The 20,979-nt window shown below is 44.7% G+C and overlaps 1 protein-coding gene across 3 annotated transcripts in view; it reads left to right on the top strand.

Annotated features, from left to right (window-relative positions):
* The window catches only part of DOT1L (DOT1 like histone lysine methyltransferase), a 159,281-nt gene that overhangs the window by 114,360 nt on the left and 23,942 nt on the right, over positions 1-20,979 (top strand). For all 3 annotated transcript variants that reach the window (XM_083179415.1, XM_083179416.1, XM_083179414.1), the window contains exons 23-25: positions 382-499; positions 17,107-17,630; positions 19,599-19,804. In XM_083179415.1, coding sequence (XP_083035541.1) covers positions 382-499; positions 17,107-17,630; positions 19,599-19,804 — 848 coding nt within the window. The remainder of the gene's footprint in view (positions 1-381; positions 500-17,106; positions 17,631-19,598; positions 19,805-20,979) is intronic.

The raw sequence follows: 20,979 nt of genomic DNA, 5'->3' as shown, positions 1-20,979 counted from the left end.
TCCAAACACCACCTAATGTTAATCTCTTCAGCAGTTATTGTAAGCAGCGGAAGGAGTGTATGATTTCAAAATGGTCACACAAAAGACCGATCACCACCATACATTAGCAATTGCAAGTCCAATTCATTGCAGATTGACCATCATGTTGGACAATCTGCAATGGTGATTGCGGTCACTTTTTGATTGCAATAGTTCATTGGGCGTGTCCATATATGAGCAACGGTTTAAAATGCTCATGAAAAAATTGTTACATTGCCTTAATCCATTGCTGATATATGATCACATCTCTTCCCCATTGTGGTGCTTGGGCAGAACAACATTGAATTACATTGGTTTTCATATTGACAAGTCCATTATGTATTATTGCCATTCTCTTTCCAGCGAAACAGCCCTAGTCCCGGGTGTCATAGCAGGGATAGCTCGAACACTGAGAATCAATATGGTGCTACTTTTAACAACTTCAATTATGCTGCTGTCTCCAAACCATTGGCTACCTCAGGTAAGACTCCTCAGATAACATGTTACTACTTTCACCCCCTTGAATTGTGTATATGTGACAATACCATATTTTGTTCTCTTACCAACCATTAAAAAAGTAAAGACAAAGTGCGGCACATTCAATATATAAATGTATGTAGCAGTACTGAGGGAAATGTTTAAAACCTTCTAAAGAGTGGAGAATTTATCCAAGCACACATTGGACTTCTTTCCATCAAGTGCATTGTATAAATATAAAGTCAAACATGTTTCCAGTTGACACTGACAAAGTTTTGAACTAGTGAATACCGTTATTTGCACAGTACTTCCTAAATTACAGTGTATGCTTATTGGTGAGTTATTTTGAAGGCACACCATAAGTCAGTACATTGTCAGCTTTCAAGGTATGACCCAGTGGTGCATGTATCAATCCTAAAAGTTTAAACATAATTTTTATAATTCAGAAGCACTTCATGGATAACATAAGCAGGTTCATTTTTTTTTATTTTAATAAGCTCTCTGGGTGTATAGTGGATGGCTGACCATTTAGTAAATGAAATTGCTGTTGCTTCTGGTGGGCAACACAATACATTTTTTCTCTTTCGTCCAGTCCGGTGACACGGCTAACCTTGGGATGTAGGAGGGTCCGCAGGAGCCAAGGCACCTATAGCTGAAGCTTTTCCTCTAGCTGAAAGCTCCTCCCCTTCTGCATCCCAGCATGCTCCAGTTCGTTTCCGGTGCCCACAGGAGTGGGTGCTTGGCTGACAGGCTGCTGAAGCAGCCGGCTTTTTTATTCTGTTTTTTTATTTTTTTGCTAGTTAGTTAGACTTTTATTATTTTATTAACTGTAGTGTTAGTGCAGGTTTTTGTCCAGCGTGTGGCTTCTGCCAGAAGCACGGCATGCTGAGAGCGCAGCAGAGGCTGACAGAAGCGCGTCCTGTCAGCGCTCTGTGTGCAGGGGTGTCTGTCTGCACCCGCTGCACAGCGCTTAACCCCAGGTTTGCCTGGGCCCTGGGAGCGCTCCGGAACCGGCTCCTTACAGAAGGGGGTCGTGGGGGAAGGACCTCCCGCGATGATGGCCATCGTCTTGGAAGGGCTTACAGTCTGAAATCCCTCCGGGGAAGTGAAGACTGTCACAGGTATCCGGTGGTGCCGGACGACTCCAAGTGATCCCAGCAGAGGGGAGGCATGAGGAGGTGAGGAGACTACATTGTGGGAGCGGCTAAAGGGGGGAAAGGACGCCAATCAGGCTTCCCACCCCGCTGAAGCAGGAACTTGGTTCCTTCCCACCTGTGTGCGGGCGTCCTTTTCTCTCCACAGTGTGAGCTGAACGCTGGCTATATCCTGTTGCTGCACACAGAATTGAGGTCTCCTGGAAGTGCTGCCCTCGTTGAGGCTGAGAAGTTGCAGAGACGGCAAGCAGACAGATAAGTACTACTGGTTATACTGCCTGGTACTTTGCCTGACATTGTACACCGTGGTAAATCATGACTGACACGGGTGATGATGCTGCTGCTGTTAGGGAAGGGGGGCAGGTCATGTCTTTAAACTGCAGTATTTGCGGGGTTAATTATACATGTGAACAAATGGACCAAGGGGAACTTTGCCCTGCTTGTAAGTCTGGGCCTGGCTAGACACAGGCCAATGGGTCTGATCAACCGGAACCAGCGTGGGCTGCGGCCTTACGGAGGTCTATGAATGCCTTGGTTGAGGCACTGAATAGACAGAGGGACAGTTTAATCAGGTCTCCTGGGCCCCAGTTCTTCCTCCCAATGCTCTATGGGGTCCATTGCTCCTGCGCAAGGGGATCCCATGTTGTTGCAGGTCATTCAGGACACTGAAAATGAATGCACTTATGGAAAATACTTAGAAAAAACAGGTACCGGAGTAGCTGTTGGGGCGCCTGTGTGAGTTGTAAGGCCAGCAGCAATCTGAAAAAGGGATTGTCAGTCCCTATAGAAAAACAGAATTGTGTGGGTGTAGATTGCGCTGAATTGATGGCAGAACAAGGTATATGTTTAAAAGTAATAATAACAGCAATTTATTAGGTACATATAACACACTAAAATAGGTGCAATTGTAATATAGTAGATATAAATAAATATAAATAAAAATGGGGAATTTCAAAGGCTGCGTCCAGTAATTGTATTGATATCACCTTAGTCCACAAGTGGAGAGGGAGAATGGACGATGGAAGGTCGTCCATTCTCCCTCCCCCTATCCACTTGTGGACTAAGGTGATATCAATACAATTACTGGACGCAGCCTTTGAAATTCCCCATTTTTATTTATATTTATATCTACTATATTACAATTGCACCTTTTTTAGTGTGTTATATGTACCCAATAAATTGCTGTTATTATTACTTTTAAACATATACCTTGTTCTGCCATCAATTCAGCGCAATCTACACCCACACAATTCTGCACTTATGGAAAAGTTTGCAAAAACCCCTGATAGTCCTTCCTCTAGACCACGGGTGTCAAACACAAGGCCCGCGGGCCAAATCCGGCCCGCCAGACCTCGTCATGTGGCCCGCGCGAGGAGATAGCACGCAGGGGCAGTGTGTCTAAAACAGGAGTGCTGCGGGCCGCGTCCACGTCCGCGGCCGTCTTACCTGTTCCTACACTGTCGGCGGCCATGTTCCTGTAGGCACATATGTATGCGGCTACAGAAACATGGCCGTCGGCCTCCACGGCTACGTGGAGGAGAGCCTGGCCGCCTGTTCCCTCTGATGCCCGGCAGTGACAGACACTCGGTGGAGACGTAATGACGATGGCGCTGCCCGCCCATGCGTCTGTAGAGAAGTAGGAGCAGGCAGGGAAGCTGGACCGGGAGTCGGGGACAGTGTGGCCGCAGCAAGCAGTGAAGAAAAGCTGGAAGCCGTAGCAGCTGCAGGACAGACAGAGAAACAGTAAGTGAGGATGAGGATCACACTCACAATAAAAAAAATATATATATCTGCTGTTTCCTGAGGTGTCCCCGTGTATAATAATAATAATGCCATGACACCACAGGCTGCTCCTCCTGTATAATCATTTATGTGTCATGGCATTACTTTTATTATATTATACAGGGGGAGCAGTCTGTCGTGTCATGGCATTATTATTATACAGGGGGAGCAGCCTGTGGTGTCATGGCATTCATTTTATATTATACAGGGGGAGCAGCCTGTGGTTTCATGGCATTATAATTATACAAGGGGACCTACAGATACAACCGGCCCTTTGAGGGTGACCAAACTGCTGATGCGGCCCCCGATGAATTTAAGTTTGACACCCCTGCTCTAGACGGACTTCTTTTAGACCCCCTCTGTTAGCTGATTCAGATGATGGTGTGTGTGCAGATGATTTGGCTGGTGATCATAGGGAAGAGGCGGATGCATCTGTCCCTGGTATTGAGGATCTTATCCTGGCTGTTAGACAGGCTTTAGACTTGTCTGAAGAAGATAAAGTTCAGGCTCAGTGCATATTTAAAAGAACGTGCAGAGAAGCTGTTACTTTCCACTCAGACCCAGGTATGGCCTCTTTGTTAGGGGAGGCTTGGAAGGTGCCTGACAAAAAGGTGTCCATGTCCAAGAGATATGCAAACATGTATTCCATGCCAGAAGAACATGTAAAAATGTGGGAGAAAGTTCCGTTGGTGGATGCGCCTGTGGCTTGACTGTCAAAGGCTACAGCTTTACCAGTTCAGGGTAGTGCAGCCTTTAAGGATCTGGTGGATAAGAAAGTGGAAGGTTGCCTAAAAGCTGTTTTTGAGGGAGTGGGATTTACACTCCGCCCCATAATTGCCTCAGCATGGGTAGCGAAGGCTATGATTAAGTTGGCTTAGGCTTTGGCTGATCAGCTGCGGCCTGATTCTGAGGCATTTTTTCTAGCAGAAAAGCTCAGGTGTGCTGCAGAATACATCACTGAGGCTGGGGAGGAAGGCGCCAAGATGGCATCCAAGGTTTCCCCCACTTCTGTTTCAGCAAGACGAGCCCTTTGACTGAAGGCCTTGGATGTTGACAGTGAATCTAAGAAAGCCCTGGAAATGTTCAAAGGGGAATTTCTTTTTGGCTCTGAACTAGCAACCATTATTAAATGGGCCACAGGGGGGGGGGGGTGTGTTAAGAGTAGCATCTTGCCTACCACTGCGAAGGCCTGGTGCTTCCAGTAGAGGACAGGCGGGGAGAGGTAGATTACTGGCAGGTAGCGGTAAGGCTGCCAAATCCAGGTTTGGGGCCTTCAGTAAGGAGCAAGTGTCAAAAGGAGAGGATAAATCCTCCGCATGACTGGGTACAGGCTCCCCGTTCTGGTCTCAGAGTGGGGGGTCGCCTCCTGTAGTATTGGGACAGATGGGATCTTCCATCTTCTGACCAGTGGGTTCGGTCCATTGGGGCAGATGTATTAAGCCTGGCAAAGAGATAAACTGGAGATAAAGTAAAAGGAGATAATGCACCAGCCAATCAACCTCCAACTGTCATATTTCAAACACAGTTGATTGCCCGGTGCGTTCTCTCCTTCCACTTTATCTCCAGTTTATCTCTTCGCCAGGCTTAATACATCTGCCCCAATGTCTCTACAGGTTATTGGATAAATCTCAGGGGGAAGCCTCCATAGAGATTTCTGCAAACCCCTTTACCTTGAGAGGCCAGGGCATGCTCTGTTCTTCTAGAAGCGACCTCGAATCTCAGGAAGAAGGGCGTTCTGGTCCCGGTTCCTCATGAGGAACACAGGAAGGGTTTTTATTCGATACTATTCTTGGTGCCCAAACCAGACGGGTCAGTCAGACCCATTCTAAATTTGAAATCCCAAAATCAACACCTATGGGTGGATCATTTCCAAATGGAGTCTCTCAGCTCGTTGCTTGGCAGCATAGAGCCACAGGAATTTTTAGCATCCGTAGACATCCAGGATGCATATCTACACATACCAATATGCAAGGAACATCAGTCTCTTCTTCGCTTTGCGATAGGGGAGACTCATTTGCAGTTTCAGGCCCTACCCTTTGTCCTGGCCACAGCGCCAAGGTTATTTACGAAGGTGATGGCGGTAATGGCTGCGTCACTGAGGCTCAGGGGGGTTGTTATCATTGCATACTTAGACGACCTGCTAGTCTAAGCGGAGTCAGAGGTCAAGTTGGTGGAAAACCTGTCCATAGCAACTCCGTTTTTGCAGGACATGAGATGGATTCTGAACATGGCCAAATCCCATTTAATTCCATCTCAGAGATTACTTGTTCTGGGTGTCACACTAGACACCCATTTACACAGGGTTTTCCTACCAGAATCCAAAGCAAGAGACATCCGTCAATTAGTCCTACTGTTACTGCAAGCTCACAGGCCTACAGTTTAGCAGGGGGTGAGACTCTTGGGCAAGATGGTGGCGACTTTCGAGATGCTTCAATTTGCCATGTTTCATTCCAGAATTTTGCAATGGAACATTCTAGCTTGCTGGTCAGGAAACGCAAAGACCATGAAACAGGAAAGTTTGATTCTCTCTCAGGAGACAAAGGAGTCTTTACTTTGGACGGACATAGAGACGTTGTAGCTGGGGCGGTCCCTTCGCTCTTGGGACTGGGTGGTGATAACAACCGATGCCAGTCTCAAGGGTTGGGGGGCAGTTGCCCTTCACCATCGGTTGCAGGGTCCAAGCAGGAATCCAGACTTCCAATAAATATATTGGAGCTTCGAGCAGTTTAGAACACTCTTCAGCAGGCCGAGGAGAGTTTGAAAGGCCTCCCTATCCGAGTGCAGTCGGACAATGCCACGGCAGTGGCTTACCTGAACCATCAGGGCGGGACTCGCAGCAGGATGGCGATGCAGGATGTCTCACGGATCCTTACTTGGGCAGAAATCAACATTCAGGTTCTGACTGCTGTCTTCATTCCGGGGATCCGGAATGTAGAGGCGGATTTCCTCAGCAGGGAGGATCTGCTGTAGGGGGAATGGTCCTTGCATCCGGAGATATTCCATTAACTTGAGTCTCTGGGGGCTCCCAGAGGTGGATTTAATGGCATCCAGGAATAACTGTCAGGTTCCGAAGTTCTGTTCGAAGACCAGGGACCCAACAGCTTGGGCGGTGGATGCCATGACATTCCAGTCGCAGTTTCACCTAGTATATATCTTCCCTCCGTTCCCAATGTTACCAAGGGTGTTGAAACAAGTGAGGTCTCAGCAGGTGCAAACTATTCTGGTAGCACCGAACTGGCCCAAGAGGTCATAGTACTCAGACATTCTGAGGTTGTCAGCGGAGTCGTGGCCTCTTCCTCTTCGTCAGGATCTGCTAAGACAAGGACCATTTTTTCACCAGGAACTTGCTCAGCTCAGTTTGATGGCCTGGCTTATGAGACCACCTACTTGAAAAAGAAAGGTGTCTCTGATGTGGTGATTTCAGACTGCTGAGGGCTCGTAAGCCGGTCTCCGCTGCAAATTATCACTGAGTATGGAAGATTTACATCAGGTGGTGTGAACGTCAAAGTACACACTTCCAGATTCAAGGTATCCAGATTACTGGAGTTTTTACAAGATGGTTTCTCATCAAGACTGGGTTTATAGTCTCTGAAGGTACAGCTTTCTGCTTTATCTATTTTTTCCCAGAAAAGGATCGCTTTTTTTGCCCGAGGTTCAGACCTTTTTACAGGGTGTTACCAGGCTAAAGCCGCCTTATAGGCAGCCGCTGGCACCGTGGGACTTATCTTTGGTTCTATCTGTGCTTCAAGGCCCTCCTTTTGAACAGTTAAGGTCAGCTGAGCTTCAATATGTGTCTTGGGAACTTGCGTTTTTGTTAGCCATTGCTTCAGCTAGGCGTGTTTCTGAGTTTGGAGCATTGTCATGTAAATCTTCACATTTAATTTTTCATGAGGATAGGGCTGTGCTCCGAACAGTACCTAAGTTCTTGCCAAAAGTTGTTTCCTCCTTTCATTTGAACCAGAAGATTGTGCTCCTGGTGTTTTCCCCTCCAGAAGGGGCTAAAAATAGGGACAAATTGAGGAAATTGGACGTAGTTCGTGCCTTGCGAATTTACGTGGACAGGGTAAAGGATTTCCGCAAAACAGATCTGTTGGTTCTCTATGATGTGCATAAGAGAGGTTGGCCTGCTTCTAAGCAGACCATTGCCAGGTGGCTTAGGTCAGTGATTGCCTTTGCTTATACCAAGGTGGGTAGACCTGTTCCTTCTAGGATTAATGAACATACCACCAGGTCAGTAGCTTCCTCCTGGGCTGTGCGTCATGGGGCTACAGCGGAGCAGTTGTGCAGGGCTGCCACTTGGTCCTCTGTTCACACCTTTACCAAATTTTACAGGTTCCATGAGTTTGCATCAGAGGACGCATCATTCAGACGGGCAGTGATGAGAACTGGCAGTCTGAGCGTACCCTCCCATAGTACCGGCTCGTGAACGTCCCAAGGTTAGCTGTGTCACTAGACTGGAGGAAAAAGAGAAGGGGATTTTTGTAACAACTTACCGTTCAAATCCCTTTCTCTGAGTCCAGTCCGGTGACACGGTGATCCCTCCCCTACGCTCAGTAAGTCATGCCGTGCATGTGTGTCATGTTATGTTAAGATTATTGTGCATATAAGATGTTGGGCATAGTGGTGAGTTGTGTATCCTAGTGTGCTTTTTAAGAGTGAACTGGAGCATGCTGGGATGCAGAAGGGGAGGAGCCTGCAGCCAGAGGAAAAGCTTCAGCTATAGGTGCCTTAGCTCCTGCGGACCCTCCTACATCCCAAGGTTAACTGTGTCACCGGACTAGACTCAGAGGGCAGTTTTCAATGAGTTTTATGGCGATGTGCAGCGAATCCTGTTTAGGATTCGCTGCACAGTCGCCGTGTTCCGGAGCCTCACTGTCCCCGTATTGAACGTCGCAGGGGCTCGCTGCCCCTGACGGCGAATGACGCTGCAGGGAGCCGGGGGATGGCGGCAGGCAGGGAGATGGAAGTTTCCCTGCCTGCCCCAGAATGTATGTGGAGGGGAGGAGGGCTTCCCGGGACCCAGGCAGCACAAGCTGCCCCCCGGGAGAGCCAGCAGGGGACCGGGTATTTACTGCTCCTGATCGTGCATATGTAATGATCTGGGAGCAGTGAATATATGAATATCTAATGAGCGGCTCTCGGCTCCCGCCCCCTGCTGGGTGTTATGTGTAAAAAATATAATAATAATTTTTTTAATTAAATATATATTTATGTGAAGAAAAATAGCATGCCCATTCACAAATGTAAAAAAAAAAAAAAAAAAACTTTATTTTAAAAGTTCACATTCCACTTCACCATGAAAAGATGGCGATTTGCTACACGGCAACACATGGCGAAAATCACTTAGAAAGACGGTGAAAAGTGCATGTTGAATAGGGTGATTCACTTGACACAAAAAATCACCTTCCAACGTGAAAATAGCACAAATTTGGCGAATTGGCCTCATTGAATACTGCCCAGAGAAAGGGGTTTGAACGGTAAGTTCTTTAACCCCTTCACGACATTTGACGTATATATACGTCATGGCCGGGAAGTACTTCCCGACACGACGTATATATACGTCATGACTTTAAACTGTCACTGCGTCTCGAGACGCAGTGACAGAGGGACGATGTCTGCTGTCCCTGACAGCAGACATGTCCCTGCATGCCCAGGGGGGGCTGCGATGTCGCCCCCCCGTCGGCGATCGCTGTGATTGGCTGTTCAGTGTGAACAGCCATTCACAGCGTTTTCCTGTGTTACCAGCGAATCAGACGCTTGGTAACACAGGTGTCAATCACCGCCGGGCGTCAGGGGGCATGAGGGGGTCATCGGTGACGATGACACCTCACCCCACCCTCACCCCACCTGCCCCCAAGGCTGTGATTGGTCCGTGGGACCCACGGACCAATCACAGCCAAGGCGCGACATTTAAACTAACGGTGACTGCGCTGCAGACGCCATTCCGGTCTGGAGTAGCGTGCAGAGCGGTCACCGTGCCTATCTGCCGTGATACTGACCTGATCCTTGCTAATACCTTACCTGATCACTTGATCACTGCTTGTAGCGTGCTGGACGCTTCCTGGATCTGACTTCCTGAGACTTCCTGCTGCTGCTGCAGTGTGATAGAGAGATAGAGAGATAGAGAGAGATAGAGAGATAGTGACAGAGAGAGCTATATTTTGTGTCTGCTACCCCCCCTTTTTGGGGGTGCAGGGGTTTTTTTATATATAAATAACTGTCGCTGTTGCTGCAGTGTCATAGTGATAGATAGTGATAGATAGTGAGAGATAGAGAGATTTGTGTCTGCTACCCCCCCTTTTTGGGGGTGCAGGTTTTTTTTTTATATATATAACTGTCAGTGCTGCTGCTGCAGTGTCATAGTGATAGATAGTGATAGATAGTGAGAGATAGAGAGATAGAGAGAGATAGTGACAGAGAGTGATAGAGAGTGTATATTTTGTGTCTGCTACCCCCCCTTTTTGGGAGTGCAGGTTTTTTTTTATACATATAACTGTCAGTGCTGCTGCTGCAGTGTGATAGATAGAGAGAGATAGAGAGAGATAGAGAGAGATAGAGAGAGATAGAGAGAGATAGAGAGAGATAGAGAGAGAGAGAGAGAGAGAGAGAGAGAGAGAGAGAGAGAGAGAGAGAGAGAGAGAGAGAGAGAGAGAGAGAGAGAGAGAGAGAGAGAGAGAGAGAGAGAGAGATAGAGAGAGATAGAGAGAGATAGAGAGAGATAGAGAGAGATAGAGAGAGATAGAGAGAGATAGAGAGAGATAGAGAGAGATAGTGACAGAGAGTGATAGAGAGTGTATATTTTGTGTCTGCTACCCCCGCCTTTTGTGCTGATCACTATATCTGAGGTGATCAGCAACTTTTTGGGGGCGCAGAGGTTTTTTTTTTTTATATATACCTGTCAGTTGCTGCCAGTTGCACCAAAGGTTGTGCACCTGCTGCCCCTCACTGGTAATCAGTGTCGCATCACTGATCACCTTTTTTTTTTTTTTGTGGGTGCTGTGTGGTCTTTTTTTAATTTTTTTTTTACACACACTGTGATTTTGTGGGTGTCCTGTGGCCACTGTGCGCTGATCAGTGACGTACATCACTGATCAGCTTTTTCGGCACAGGGTTGATCTATTTTTATTTTTTTTTGATCAAATTCCTGTTGCCTTTGAGCGCTGTTCAGTGACAGACGTTACTGACCAACATCTGTGCTCAATTTTTGGCGCAGGACCTTTTTTTTTTGTTTTTTTAACCCCTTCAATTTTTTTTTTTTTTTAACCCCTTCAATTTTTTTTTTTTTTTGTATAAAGTATTTTTTTTGTTCTGCACTACATACACACAACACACTACATACCCCCCGGGTTGAAATAAAGTTTGTACCCCCCCCTACACTATACACGTGTTGAAACATTTCACTACCAGTAACACAAAAATAAAAATGTCATCCCAAATGTCATCCCAAATGTCATCCCAGTCATCCAGAAGAATGTATTCAGTGGAGGAGGCATATGCCATGCTTGCTTCTGATTCTGACACAGCCAGTGAGGCAAGCGGGGAATTTGAAGGATTCGTCTTAAGCTCCTCTTCCTCCTCGGGTGATGAGGGACCCCCTCAAAGACGCCCCCGTAGAGCAGCTGAGACCCCCCCCCAATAATTGATCTCGTATGGACCCCACCACCAGACAATTTTGAGCCCCAGGTTCCTGAGTTTTTGGCCATGCCAGGAATCCAATTTGATTCCACAGGTCTCAGAGAAATTGACTTTTTCAAATTATTTTTCTCTGATGATTTTATAAATTTAATGGTGGACCAAACTAATTTATATGCCCAGCAGTTTATTGCTCAAAACCCCACGTCATCATTTGCTAGGTGGACCCCTGTAGATGCAGTAGAGATGATGACGTTTTGGGGTCTGGTGTTTCATATGGGCATAGTAAAAAAGCCACAAATTAGGCAATATTGGAGTACAGATGTTCTGTACAGCACCCCATTTTACCGTATGGCCATGACTCGGACTCGTTTTGAGGCAATCCATAAATTTATACATTACACCGATAATGCACAGTGCCCACCCAGAGATGATCCCACCTTTGACAGGCTATTCAAAGTCAGGCCGGTCATTGATCATTTCAGTGCCAAATTTGCAGAGCTATACATCCCTGATAAATGTATTAGCATCGACGAGTCCCTTATACATTTTAAAGGAAGGGTTAAATTCCGCCAGTACCTTCCCAGTAAGAGGGCAAGGTATGGCATAAAAATGTATAAGCTGTGTGAAAGCACCACAGGGTACACCCACAAGTTTAGGGTATATGAAGGGAAGGATTCAAGAATTGAACCGCCAGAATGCCCCCCCTCCCTCGTAGGTGTTAGTGGAAAAATTGTCTGGGATTTAATGCACCCCTTCCTGGATAAGGGTTATCACCTCTATGTGGATAACTTTTACACCAGCATCCCCCTGTTTAAGGCCCTTGGTTCAAGAGGTACAGCAGCTTGCGGTACTGTGCGTAAGAACCAAAGAGGCCTCCCAAAAACGCACATTGCCCAAGTAATGAGAAGGGGTGAAAGCAGGGGAATATGCACCGAAAATATGTTGTTGGTCAAATATAAGGACAAGAGGGATGTCCTTATACTGACAACAATTCATGGAGACAGTACCACCTCCATCCCTGTACGAGGTACCAGTACCCACACCTCAAAACCAAATTGTATCCTAGATTACAATAAGTACATGGGCGGAGTGGATCTTTCAGATCAGGTACTGAAGCCGTACAGTGCCCTGCGGAAAACAAATATCTGGTACAAGAAGCTGGCCGTGTATATCATCCAGATGGCACTGTATAACGCTTACGTGCTATTCCGTTCTACCGGCCAGAGGGGGACATATATGCACTTTCAAGAGGAAGTCATAAAGGGCCTAATATTTGGGAACCAGCAGGCAGAGGGCCCCAGTACTTCTAGTACTGGCCCCCGTATTGTACCAGGGCAGCATTTTCCCAACGAAATCCCCTCCACTGCAAGAAAGGGCAGGACACAAAAAAGGTGCAAAGTTTGCTATAAAAAGGGAATAAGAAAGGAAACTATTTTCCACTGTGAAACTTGCCCCGACAAACCCGGCCTATGTATAAAGGAGTGTTTCAAAATATACCACACATCTATGGATTATTAGGTTCATCATTTCACCGTGCTTCGGGGGTCTTGCTAATGCCACATAGCACCCACCATTCATTCCACCAGAATCTGAGCTGCAAAATCCAAAAATCACTCCTTCCCTTCTGAGTCCTGTCATGCACCCAACTGGTATTTTTTGGTCACATGTGAGGCATTGCCGTACTCTGGAGAAATGGGGGCACAGATTTTGGGGTGCTTTGTCTCCTTCATTCCTTGTGAAAATGAAAAATTTTGAGCCAGAAGTACATTTTTGTGTAAAAAAATGTATTTTTTCATTTTCACAGCCCAGTTGTACCAAAATTGGTGAAACCCCTGGGGGTTTGAAATGTACACTATACCCCTAGATGAATTCCCTGAGGGGTGTAGTTTGCAAAATGGGGTCACTTGTGGGGGGGGTTCCACTGTATTGGTAATGCAACATAGCACCCACCATTCATTCCACCAAAATCTGTGCTCCAAAATCCAAAAATCACTCCTTCCCTTCTGAGTCCTGCCATGCACCCAACTGGTATTTTTTGGTCACATGTGAGGCATTGCCGTACTCTGGAGAAATGGGGGCACAGATTTTGGGGTGCTTTGTCTCCTTCATTCCTTGTGAAAATGAAAAATTTTGAGCCAGAAGTACATTTTTGTGTAAAAAAATGTATTTTTTCATTTTCACAGCCCAGTTGTACCAAAATTGGTGAAACCCCTAGGGGTTTGAAATGTACACTATACCCCTAGATGAATTCCCTGAGGAGTGTAGTTTGCAAAATGGGGTCACTTGTGGGGGGGTTCCACTGTATTGGTAATGCAACATAGCACCCACCATTCATTCCACCAAAATCTGTGCTCCAAAATCCAAAAATCACTCCTTCCCTTCTGAGTCCTGCCATGCACCCAACTGGTATTTTTTGGTCACATGTGAGGCATTGCCGTACTCTGGAGAAATGGGGGCACAGATTTTGGGGTGCTTTGTCTCCTTCATTCCTTGTGAAAATGAAAAATTTTGAGCCAGAAGTACATTTTTGTGTAAAAAAATTTATTTTTTCATTTTCACAGCCCAGTTGTACCAAAATTGGTGAAACCCCTGGGGGTTTGAAATGTACACTATACCCCTAGATGAATTCCCTGAGGAGTGTAGTTTGCAAAATGGGGTCACTTGTGGGGGGGTTCCACTGTATTGGTAATGCAACATAGCACCCACCATTCATTCCACCAAAATCTGTGCTCCAAAATCCAAAAATCACTCCTTCCCTTCTGAGTCCTGCCATGCACCCAACTGGTATTTTTTGGTCACATGTGAGGCATTGCCGTACTCTGGAGAAATGGGGGCACAGATTTTGGGGTGCTTTGTCTCCTTCATTCCTTGTGAAAATGAAAAATTTTGAGCCAGAAGTACATTTTAGTGTAAAAAAATGTAATTTTTCATTTTTACAGCCCAGTTGTACCAAAATTGGTGAAACCCCTGGGGGTTTGAAATGTACACTATACCCCTAGATGAATTCCCTGAGGGGTGTACTTTGCAAAATGGGGTGACTTGTGGGGGGGTTCCACTGTATTGGTGCAACATAGCACCCACCATTTATTCCACCAAAATCTGTGCTGCAAAATCCAAAAATCACTCCTTCCCTTCTGAGTCCTGCCATGCGCGCAACTGGTATTTTTTGGTCACATGTGAGGCATTGCCGTACTCGGGAGAAATTGGGGCACAGATTTTGGGGTGCTTTGTCTCCTTCATTCCTTGTGAAAATGAAAAATTTTGAGCCAGAACTGCATTTTTGTGTAAAAAAATGTATTTTTTCATTTTCACAGCCCAGTTGTACCAAAATTGGTGAAACCCCTGGGGGTTTGAAATGTACACTATACCCCTAGATGAATTCCCTGAGGGGTGTACTTTGCAAAATGGGGTGACTTGTGGGGGGGTTCCACTGTATTGGTGCTTTGGGAGTCTTGCTAATGCAACATGGCACCCACCATTCATTCCACCAAAATCTGTGCCGCCAAATCCAAAAATCACTCCTTCCCTTCTGAGTCCTGCCATGCGCCCAACTGTTATTTTTTGGTCACATGTGAGGCATTGCCGTACTCGGGAGAAATTGGGGCACAGATTTTGGGGTGCTTTGTCTCCTTCATTCCTTGTGAAAATGAAAAATTTTGAGCCAGAACTGCATTTTTGTGTAAAAAAATGTAATTTTTCATTTTCACTGCCCAGTTGTATCAAAATTGGTGAAACCCCTGGGGGTTTGAAATGTACACTATACCCCTAGATGAATTCCCTGAGGGGTGTACTTTGCAAAATGGGGTGACTTGTGGGGGGGTTCCACTGTATTGGTGCTTTGGGAGTCTTGCTAATGCAACATGGCACCCACCATTCATTCCACCAAAATCTGTGCTGCCAAATCCAAAAATCACTCCTTCCCTTCTGAGTCCTGCCATGCGCCCAACTGGTATTTTTTGGTCACATGTGAGGCATTGCCGTACTCGGGAGAAATTGGGGCACAGATTTTGGGGTGCTTTGTCTCCTTCATTCCTTGTGAAAATGAAAAATTTTGAGCCAGAACTGCATTTTTGTGTAAAAAAATGTAATTTTTCATTTTCACTGCCCAGTTGTACCAAAATTGGTGAAACCCCTGGGGGTTTGAAATGTACACTATACCCCTAGATGAATTCCCTGAGGGGTGTACTTTGCAAAATGGGGTGACTTGTGGGGGGGTTCCACTGTATTGGTGATTTGGGAGTCTTGCTAATGCAACATGGCACCCACCATTCATTCCACCAAAATCTGTGCTGCCAAATCCAAAAATCACTCCTTCCCTTCTGAGTCCTGCCATGCGCCCAACTGGTATTTTTTGGTCACATGTGAGGCATTGCCATACTCGGGAGAAATTGGGGCACAGATTTTGGGGTGCTTTGTCTCCTTCATTCCTTGTGAAAATGAAAAATTTTGAGCCAGAACTGCATTTTTGTGTAAAAAAATGTAATTTTTCATTTTCACTGCCCAGTTGTATCAAAATTGGTGAAACCCCTGGGGGTTTGAAATGTACACTATACCCCTAGATGAATTCCCTGAGGGGTGTACTTTGCAAAATGGGGTGACTTGTGGGGGGGTTCCACTGTATTGGTGCTTTGGGAGTCTTGCTAATGCAACATGGCACCCACCATTCATTCCACCAAAATCTGTGCTGCCAAATCCAAAAATCACTCCTTCCCTTCTGAGTCCTGCCATGCGCCCAACTGGTATTTTTTGGTCACATGTGAGGCATTGCCGTACTCGGGAGAAATTGGGGCACAGATTTTGGGGTGCTTTGTCTCCTTCATTCCTTGTGAAAATGAAAAATTTTGAGCCAGAACTGCATTTTTGTGTAAAAAAATGTAATTTTTCATTTTCACTGCCCAGTTGTACCAAAATTGGTGAAACCCCTGGGGGTTTGAAATGTACACTATACCCCTAGATGAATTCCCTGAGGGGTGTAGATTGCAAAATGGGGTGACTTGTGGGGGAGGTTCCTAACTTTTAGCACTTATGGTGCCTAGAAACCTACATGGTGCCTAAAAAAAAATCTCATAAAAAGGAGGCTCCAAAATCAAGTAGGTGCTCCTTCTATTATGAAGCCTGTGGTTTGGTCAACGTGCACACTAGGGCCACATATAGGATATTTTTTAAAACAAAAGAATTGGGGGAATCAATTTTTAGTCACATTTCTCTAGTAAAATCTACTGTATTCGTTAGAAAAATGTATTAAAATTGAAACTCTGCAAAAAAAAAGAAATTTTGAAATTTCACCTACACTTTGTTTTAATTCCTGTGAAACACCTAAAGGGTTAACAAACCTCCAAAATGCTGTTTTGAATACTGTGAGGGGTGCAGTTTTTGAAATGGCATCATTTATGGGGGTGTCTCACATACAAGTCCCTCAAAGTCACATCAGAACTGAACTGGTCCCTAAAAAAATCAGTGTTTGAAATTTTCTTGAAAATTTGAGAATTTGCTAGTCATATCTGAAGCCTCCTAGTGTCCAAAAAAATTAAAAGGAAGTTGAAATAATGATTGCAACATAAAGTAGACATATGGTCTTTGTTAGTTATTAACTATTTTGAGTGGTATGATTATTTGTCTCACAAGCAGAAAATGTGACATTTTGCATATTGCTAAATTTTCCATTTTTTCACGATATTTTGGTATTTTTCACAAAAAAACACAGACTGTATCGACCAAAATTTACCACTAACTTGAAGTACAATGTGTCACGAGAAAACAATCTCAAAATCACTGGGATAAGTAAAAGCAAAAAAAAGTTATCCCCACTTAAGTGAGACATGTCAGATTTGAAAAAAAGGGCTCTGTCATGAAGGCACAAACTGGCTCTGTCATGAAGGGGTTAAAAAAATCCCCCTTTTTAATTCAGAAGCAAATACTGCTGGGACAAGACACATTAAAATGTACTCTTTTGGCAGCTTTCAAGCTTAAAGAACTCATATAACATACTTTTTAGTATATGCTATCTTATTAAAAATAACATCTTATCCTCTTGTTTTAGGTTTCTTTTATCCAACCTGGTCATCCTCTCTGAATGGACCAGTTTTGAACAGCCATGGATCAGAGACTGACTGCATGGACGACTCTTCAAATTCAGGCACTCTCTCCAACTCTGGAGGTTCTCGGAGCTCCACCCCTTCCCATCACCAGCAGTCCTCTCAGCGTTCACCTTCTCACTATTCTAACAGTCCCCGTGCACTAACAGATCCAAGTAAAGTTTCTGTTGAAGGGGAAATAGACACCAGTGATGCAGAAATAGATGCTAAGAGGCGAATAATATTCACTATAACCAGTGGAGGTGGTAGCTCTTCGGGGAGGTCACCATCAAACAAACACAGCCCGCTTACTGCCACTATTCGTATGGAGTGTGGACCAGGTCAGGATGGTAGAAGAAGAGGGAACCGCAGGAAGAGGTCCTCTGCAGGCTGCCACACGTTGGGAATTTCACCCAAACGCAGATCCCTTTCATCCTCTCTTGGGTTGAGCGGATATACCTCAGGATCTCCGCTGAACATCAGCTCCATGGTATACCTTTTTCTTTTTAAAAATAAAAATATAAAGCATAGATATCTATTGTCAGGTAGATATAGTCAGAGATGGTCAAAAAGAGGTATATGAAAAACAAAACTGCACTTTATTCATTATATTCAATACTCCTGGAATTTTCTCCTCCGTACTATGCATCATTTAAGTGTATAAAAAAGAAAATTGTGTTAAACTGACGACACAATCAGAACAAAAACCGTGTGTTACTGTAAATACATACAGCTCCAATGTGCTCAGCAGGCAGAAAGTGATTTATCACCTATACCAATGTTTCCCTACCGTAGGGACTGCAACTATCCAAGATTTTGTATTTTCCAGTCCTAATTTACATACACACATTTTCTTTGCTTTTGTGAGTGACTAATAGCAAAAGCCCATAAAATATCTTGTTAGCATGGCCTTGTTTCATGTGCTAAACTAACATTTGAATTTTAAGACTGGAGAATTTAGTCCACTGGAAAGTCAAATGCGATTTCCCCCAAAATTATTTGGATACTGTATATTATCATTTATATGGTGCAACAAGGGTTCCGCAGCGCCCAACAATACATAAATGAGTAAAAAAAAAACAATTCAACAATGATTTACAATACATTTTCTTGGAGGCAGCAATGGAGGTCAGATATGTAGGTGGTAGAGGAATTAGTGATTTATGTGCAAAGGAGCTTGAATTGTATTCTGAAGGGAAATGGAAGCCAGTTTAGGGATTGTAAAATCGGGGAGGTGGGCATAATAAATTTGGAGAGGTAGATGAGCCATGCAGCATCATTGAGAGTAGATTGGAGTGGACAGAGGTGTTTGTCAGGATGGTCAGAAAGGAGGAGATTACAGTAGTCCAATCTGGAGATTACTAGTGACTGGGTGAGGTTCTTTGTAGCATCCTGGGTAAGAGGGTGTGATCCTGGAAATATTTTTGAGGTGGAAATGACTGGTCTGTGAGGGGTGCTGAATGTGTGATTTAAAGAAGAGCAAGATGTTGAGAATAACGGCAAGGCAGCGTGTTTGGGGGGTCGTTGTTCTGTCAATAGATAGTACAATTGTGGGAGGTGAGATTATGTGGGAGGGTGGGTAGATGATCAGTTCAGTCTTAGATGTCTTACGTTTACGAAAGTGCTGGGACATCCAAGAAGAAATAGCAGAGACACAGTTTGGTGCGGGGATCAGAAGAGAGGTCAGGAGAGGAGAGGTAGATTTGAGTATCATCAGCATAGAGGAAATATTAGAAGTCAAATGAGTGAATAAGCTCACGTAGAGAGAGAAAGGAGAGGACCAAGAACATTCTTAGGGGAGACATACTGTCAGTGGAAGTGCAGGGGTGGAGGTTGAGCCATGAGAGGAGACAGGGGAGGAGTGGTCATAGACTGGTAGGAATTCTTATTAGATGACATGGTTTCAAATAAACTTGCTTAGATTTATGCAGTCATTTAGACTATATGCATAGTAGATATTCCTGCAACTAAAGTGCCTGGACTTATTCAATAAAAGACCCAAGAGCAGCCGTGAGGCTGCAGTTAACACTCAATTCTGCTAGCACCTCCTAAGGTTGTAAGCAGAGTAAGGGGGGTATTCAATTTTGAGAGCTTGCTCGACCGCTGTGACCCAGTCCTGTTCTCGGTCAGCTTGACCGAGAACATGCTGGCGGGATTCAATGTTCCGCCTGCCGGGGAGCGAGACGGGGCGTGGCCGCGAGTTGCGGCCGGGAAGAGACAAGCTGCAGCCAGCAGGGCTGCTAGTGGATTCATAGCAGGTGTGTAGTTAACAAGCTCCAGTTACTTAACCCATGGCTTATTCAATCTGCCTTATAAATCGTTATTTACTGAATCATTTCAGAGAAATGTAAATGAAGTATGTAGTTAGAACCACATTAAAATATTGCTGTGGCAGGGTATAGGGTATATCATTCATACATCATTAAGCACTGCTCTTCTTCTTTTTTTTTTTTTACAGGTTAATAATATTAACCAGCCTTTGGAGATCACTGCTATCTCATCTCCAGAAAACTCATTGAAAAGCTCCCCTGCTCCATACCAAGATCATGAATTGCCCCCAGTGTTAAAAAAAGAGAAGCCTATTCCCTCAACTAATGGAGGTAATTACTCGCCCCTCACATCAGAGGATGAGATGGAGTCTGAAGATGAAATCCACAATCCAAGGTGAATATTGGGTAACAGCCTAGAGAGGTGTGCTTTTTTTTCCCCTTTTCTTTTGACCGATAACCAACTTTTCAACAATGACATAACTGGTTCCCACTGCTTACTACATTTGCACATTGGCTGTTGTATAAAACGCTTATTAGTTTTTGCAACCATTTCACAGGGCACATAGACTTTAGAGCTTCTTCAGTGAGAAATAAAATCCTGGACAACAAAACATGTAAATAAACACTTTTCCGACAACTTTATCACTTTTCAATATGTAAATATTTTAGTTATTGCTATTATTGGGAGATCCAGTGTGCCATTAATTTATCAAAAAATTATTAGTGTCCTACCTGGGTAAATATATGAAACCAGCTAACATTTAAGTTTGTATTTATTTACCACATTGCTACCAAACCTGGCCTTGTTATGGTTTAGTAAACCTGTCTGCAGAGGGGAATTTTTCCTGGGCTGTACTGGAGAAAGGAGGACTTGTGTAAAAATCCATCTCCTGCAGAAAATACCAGCACAAATTTACTGGTGGTGTGAAGGTCTCTGATTCCTGCTTCACTTAAGCAGCAGCAGATGGGGTCCCAGGTGGTAGAACTCCTGTAAGAGACAGATTGGTCTTATATTCTATCACAGGCAGGGCTACACCTAGCCACAGACCATTAGCCGTGTCAAAATATCACCCATCAGACTCTTCTGCAGGGCCCTTCCATTTTTCCTTGTGCCCCTCAGTTTCCTGACTGGGCATCTCTGGACTCAGAGAGTTGTCTTAATAAGTTCATGGTCTTACAGATCCTCATACACCTAGCCTCATCAAGAGACATCTAGTTTATCCAGATCCGGTGCAATTCTGCAAGCACTGGGTGACGCAAAAAGGGCACACCAGGAGGCTTTACCGTTTCATTTGATATGTGACCCTTTTATAATGTGTTTTGAAAGCGTTTGTATAAGGAGCACAACATAATTACATTGTAGCACTTTTTTGTTCAGATTCAGAGACTATGGGTGACATTTAATGGGATGCGATTTTTGGCTATAATTCGGCAACAAAATGGCGTTTTTGCATTTTTTGCAGAAATCTACGATTTTAATAGGGTGCGCAAAGTATCGTAAATCGCACTCTCACTTGCGGTTAAAAATTTGCATCCAGATGTTTTCCCTTTCTAAAGTATACAAATCTC

Source organism: Crinia signifera, chromosome 1 (assembly GCF_055691185.1).
Source record: "Crinia signifera chromosome 1, ASM5569118v1, whole genome shotgun sequence".
Classification (NCBI taxonomy): Eukaryota; Metazoa; Chordata; class Amphibia; order Anura; family Myobatrachidae; genus Crinia; species Crinia signifera.
This window is presented reverse-complemented; position numbering and strand designations above follow the sequence as displayed.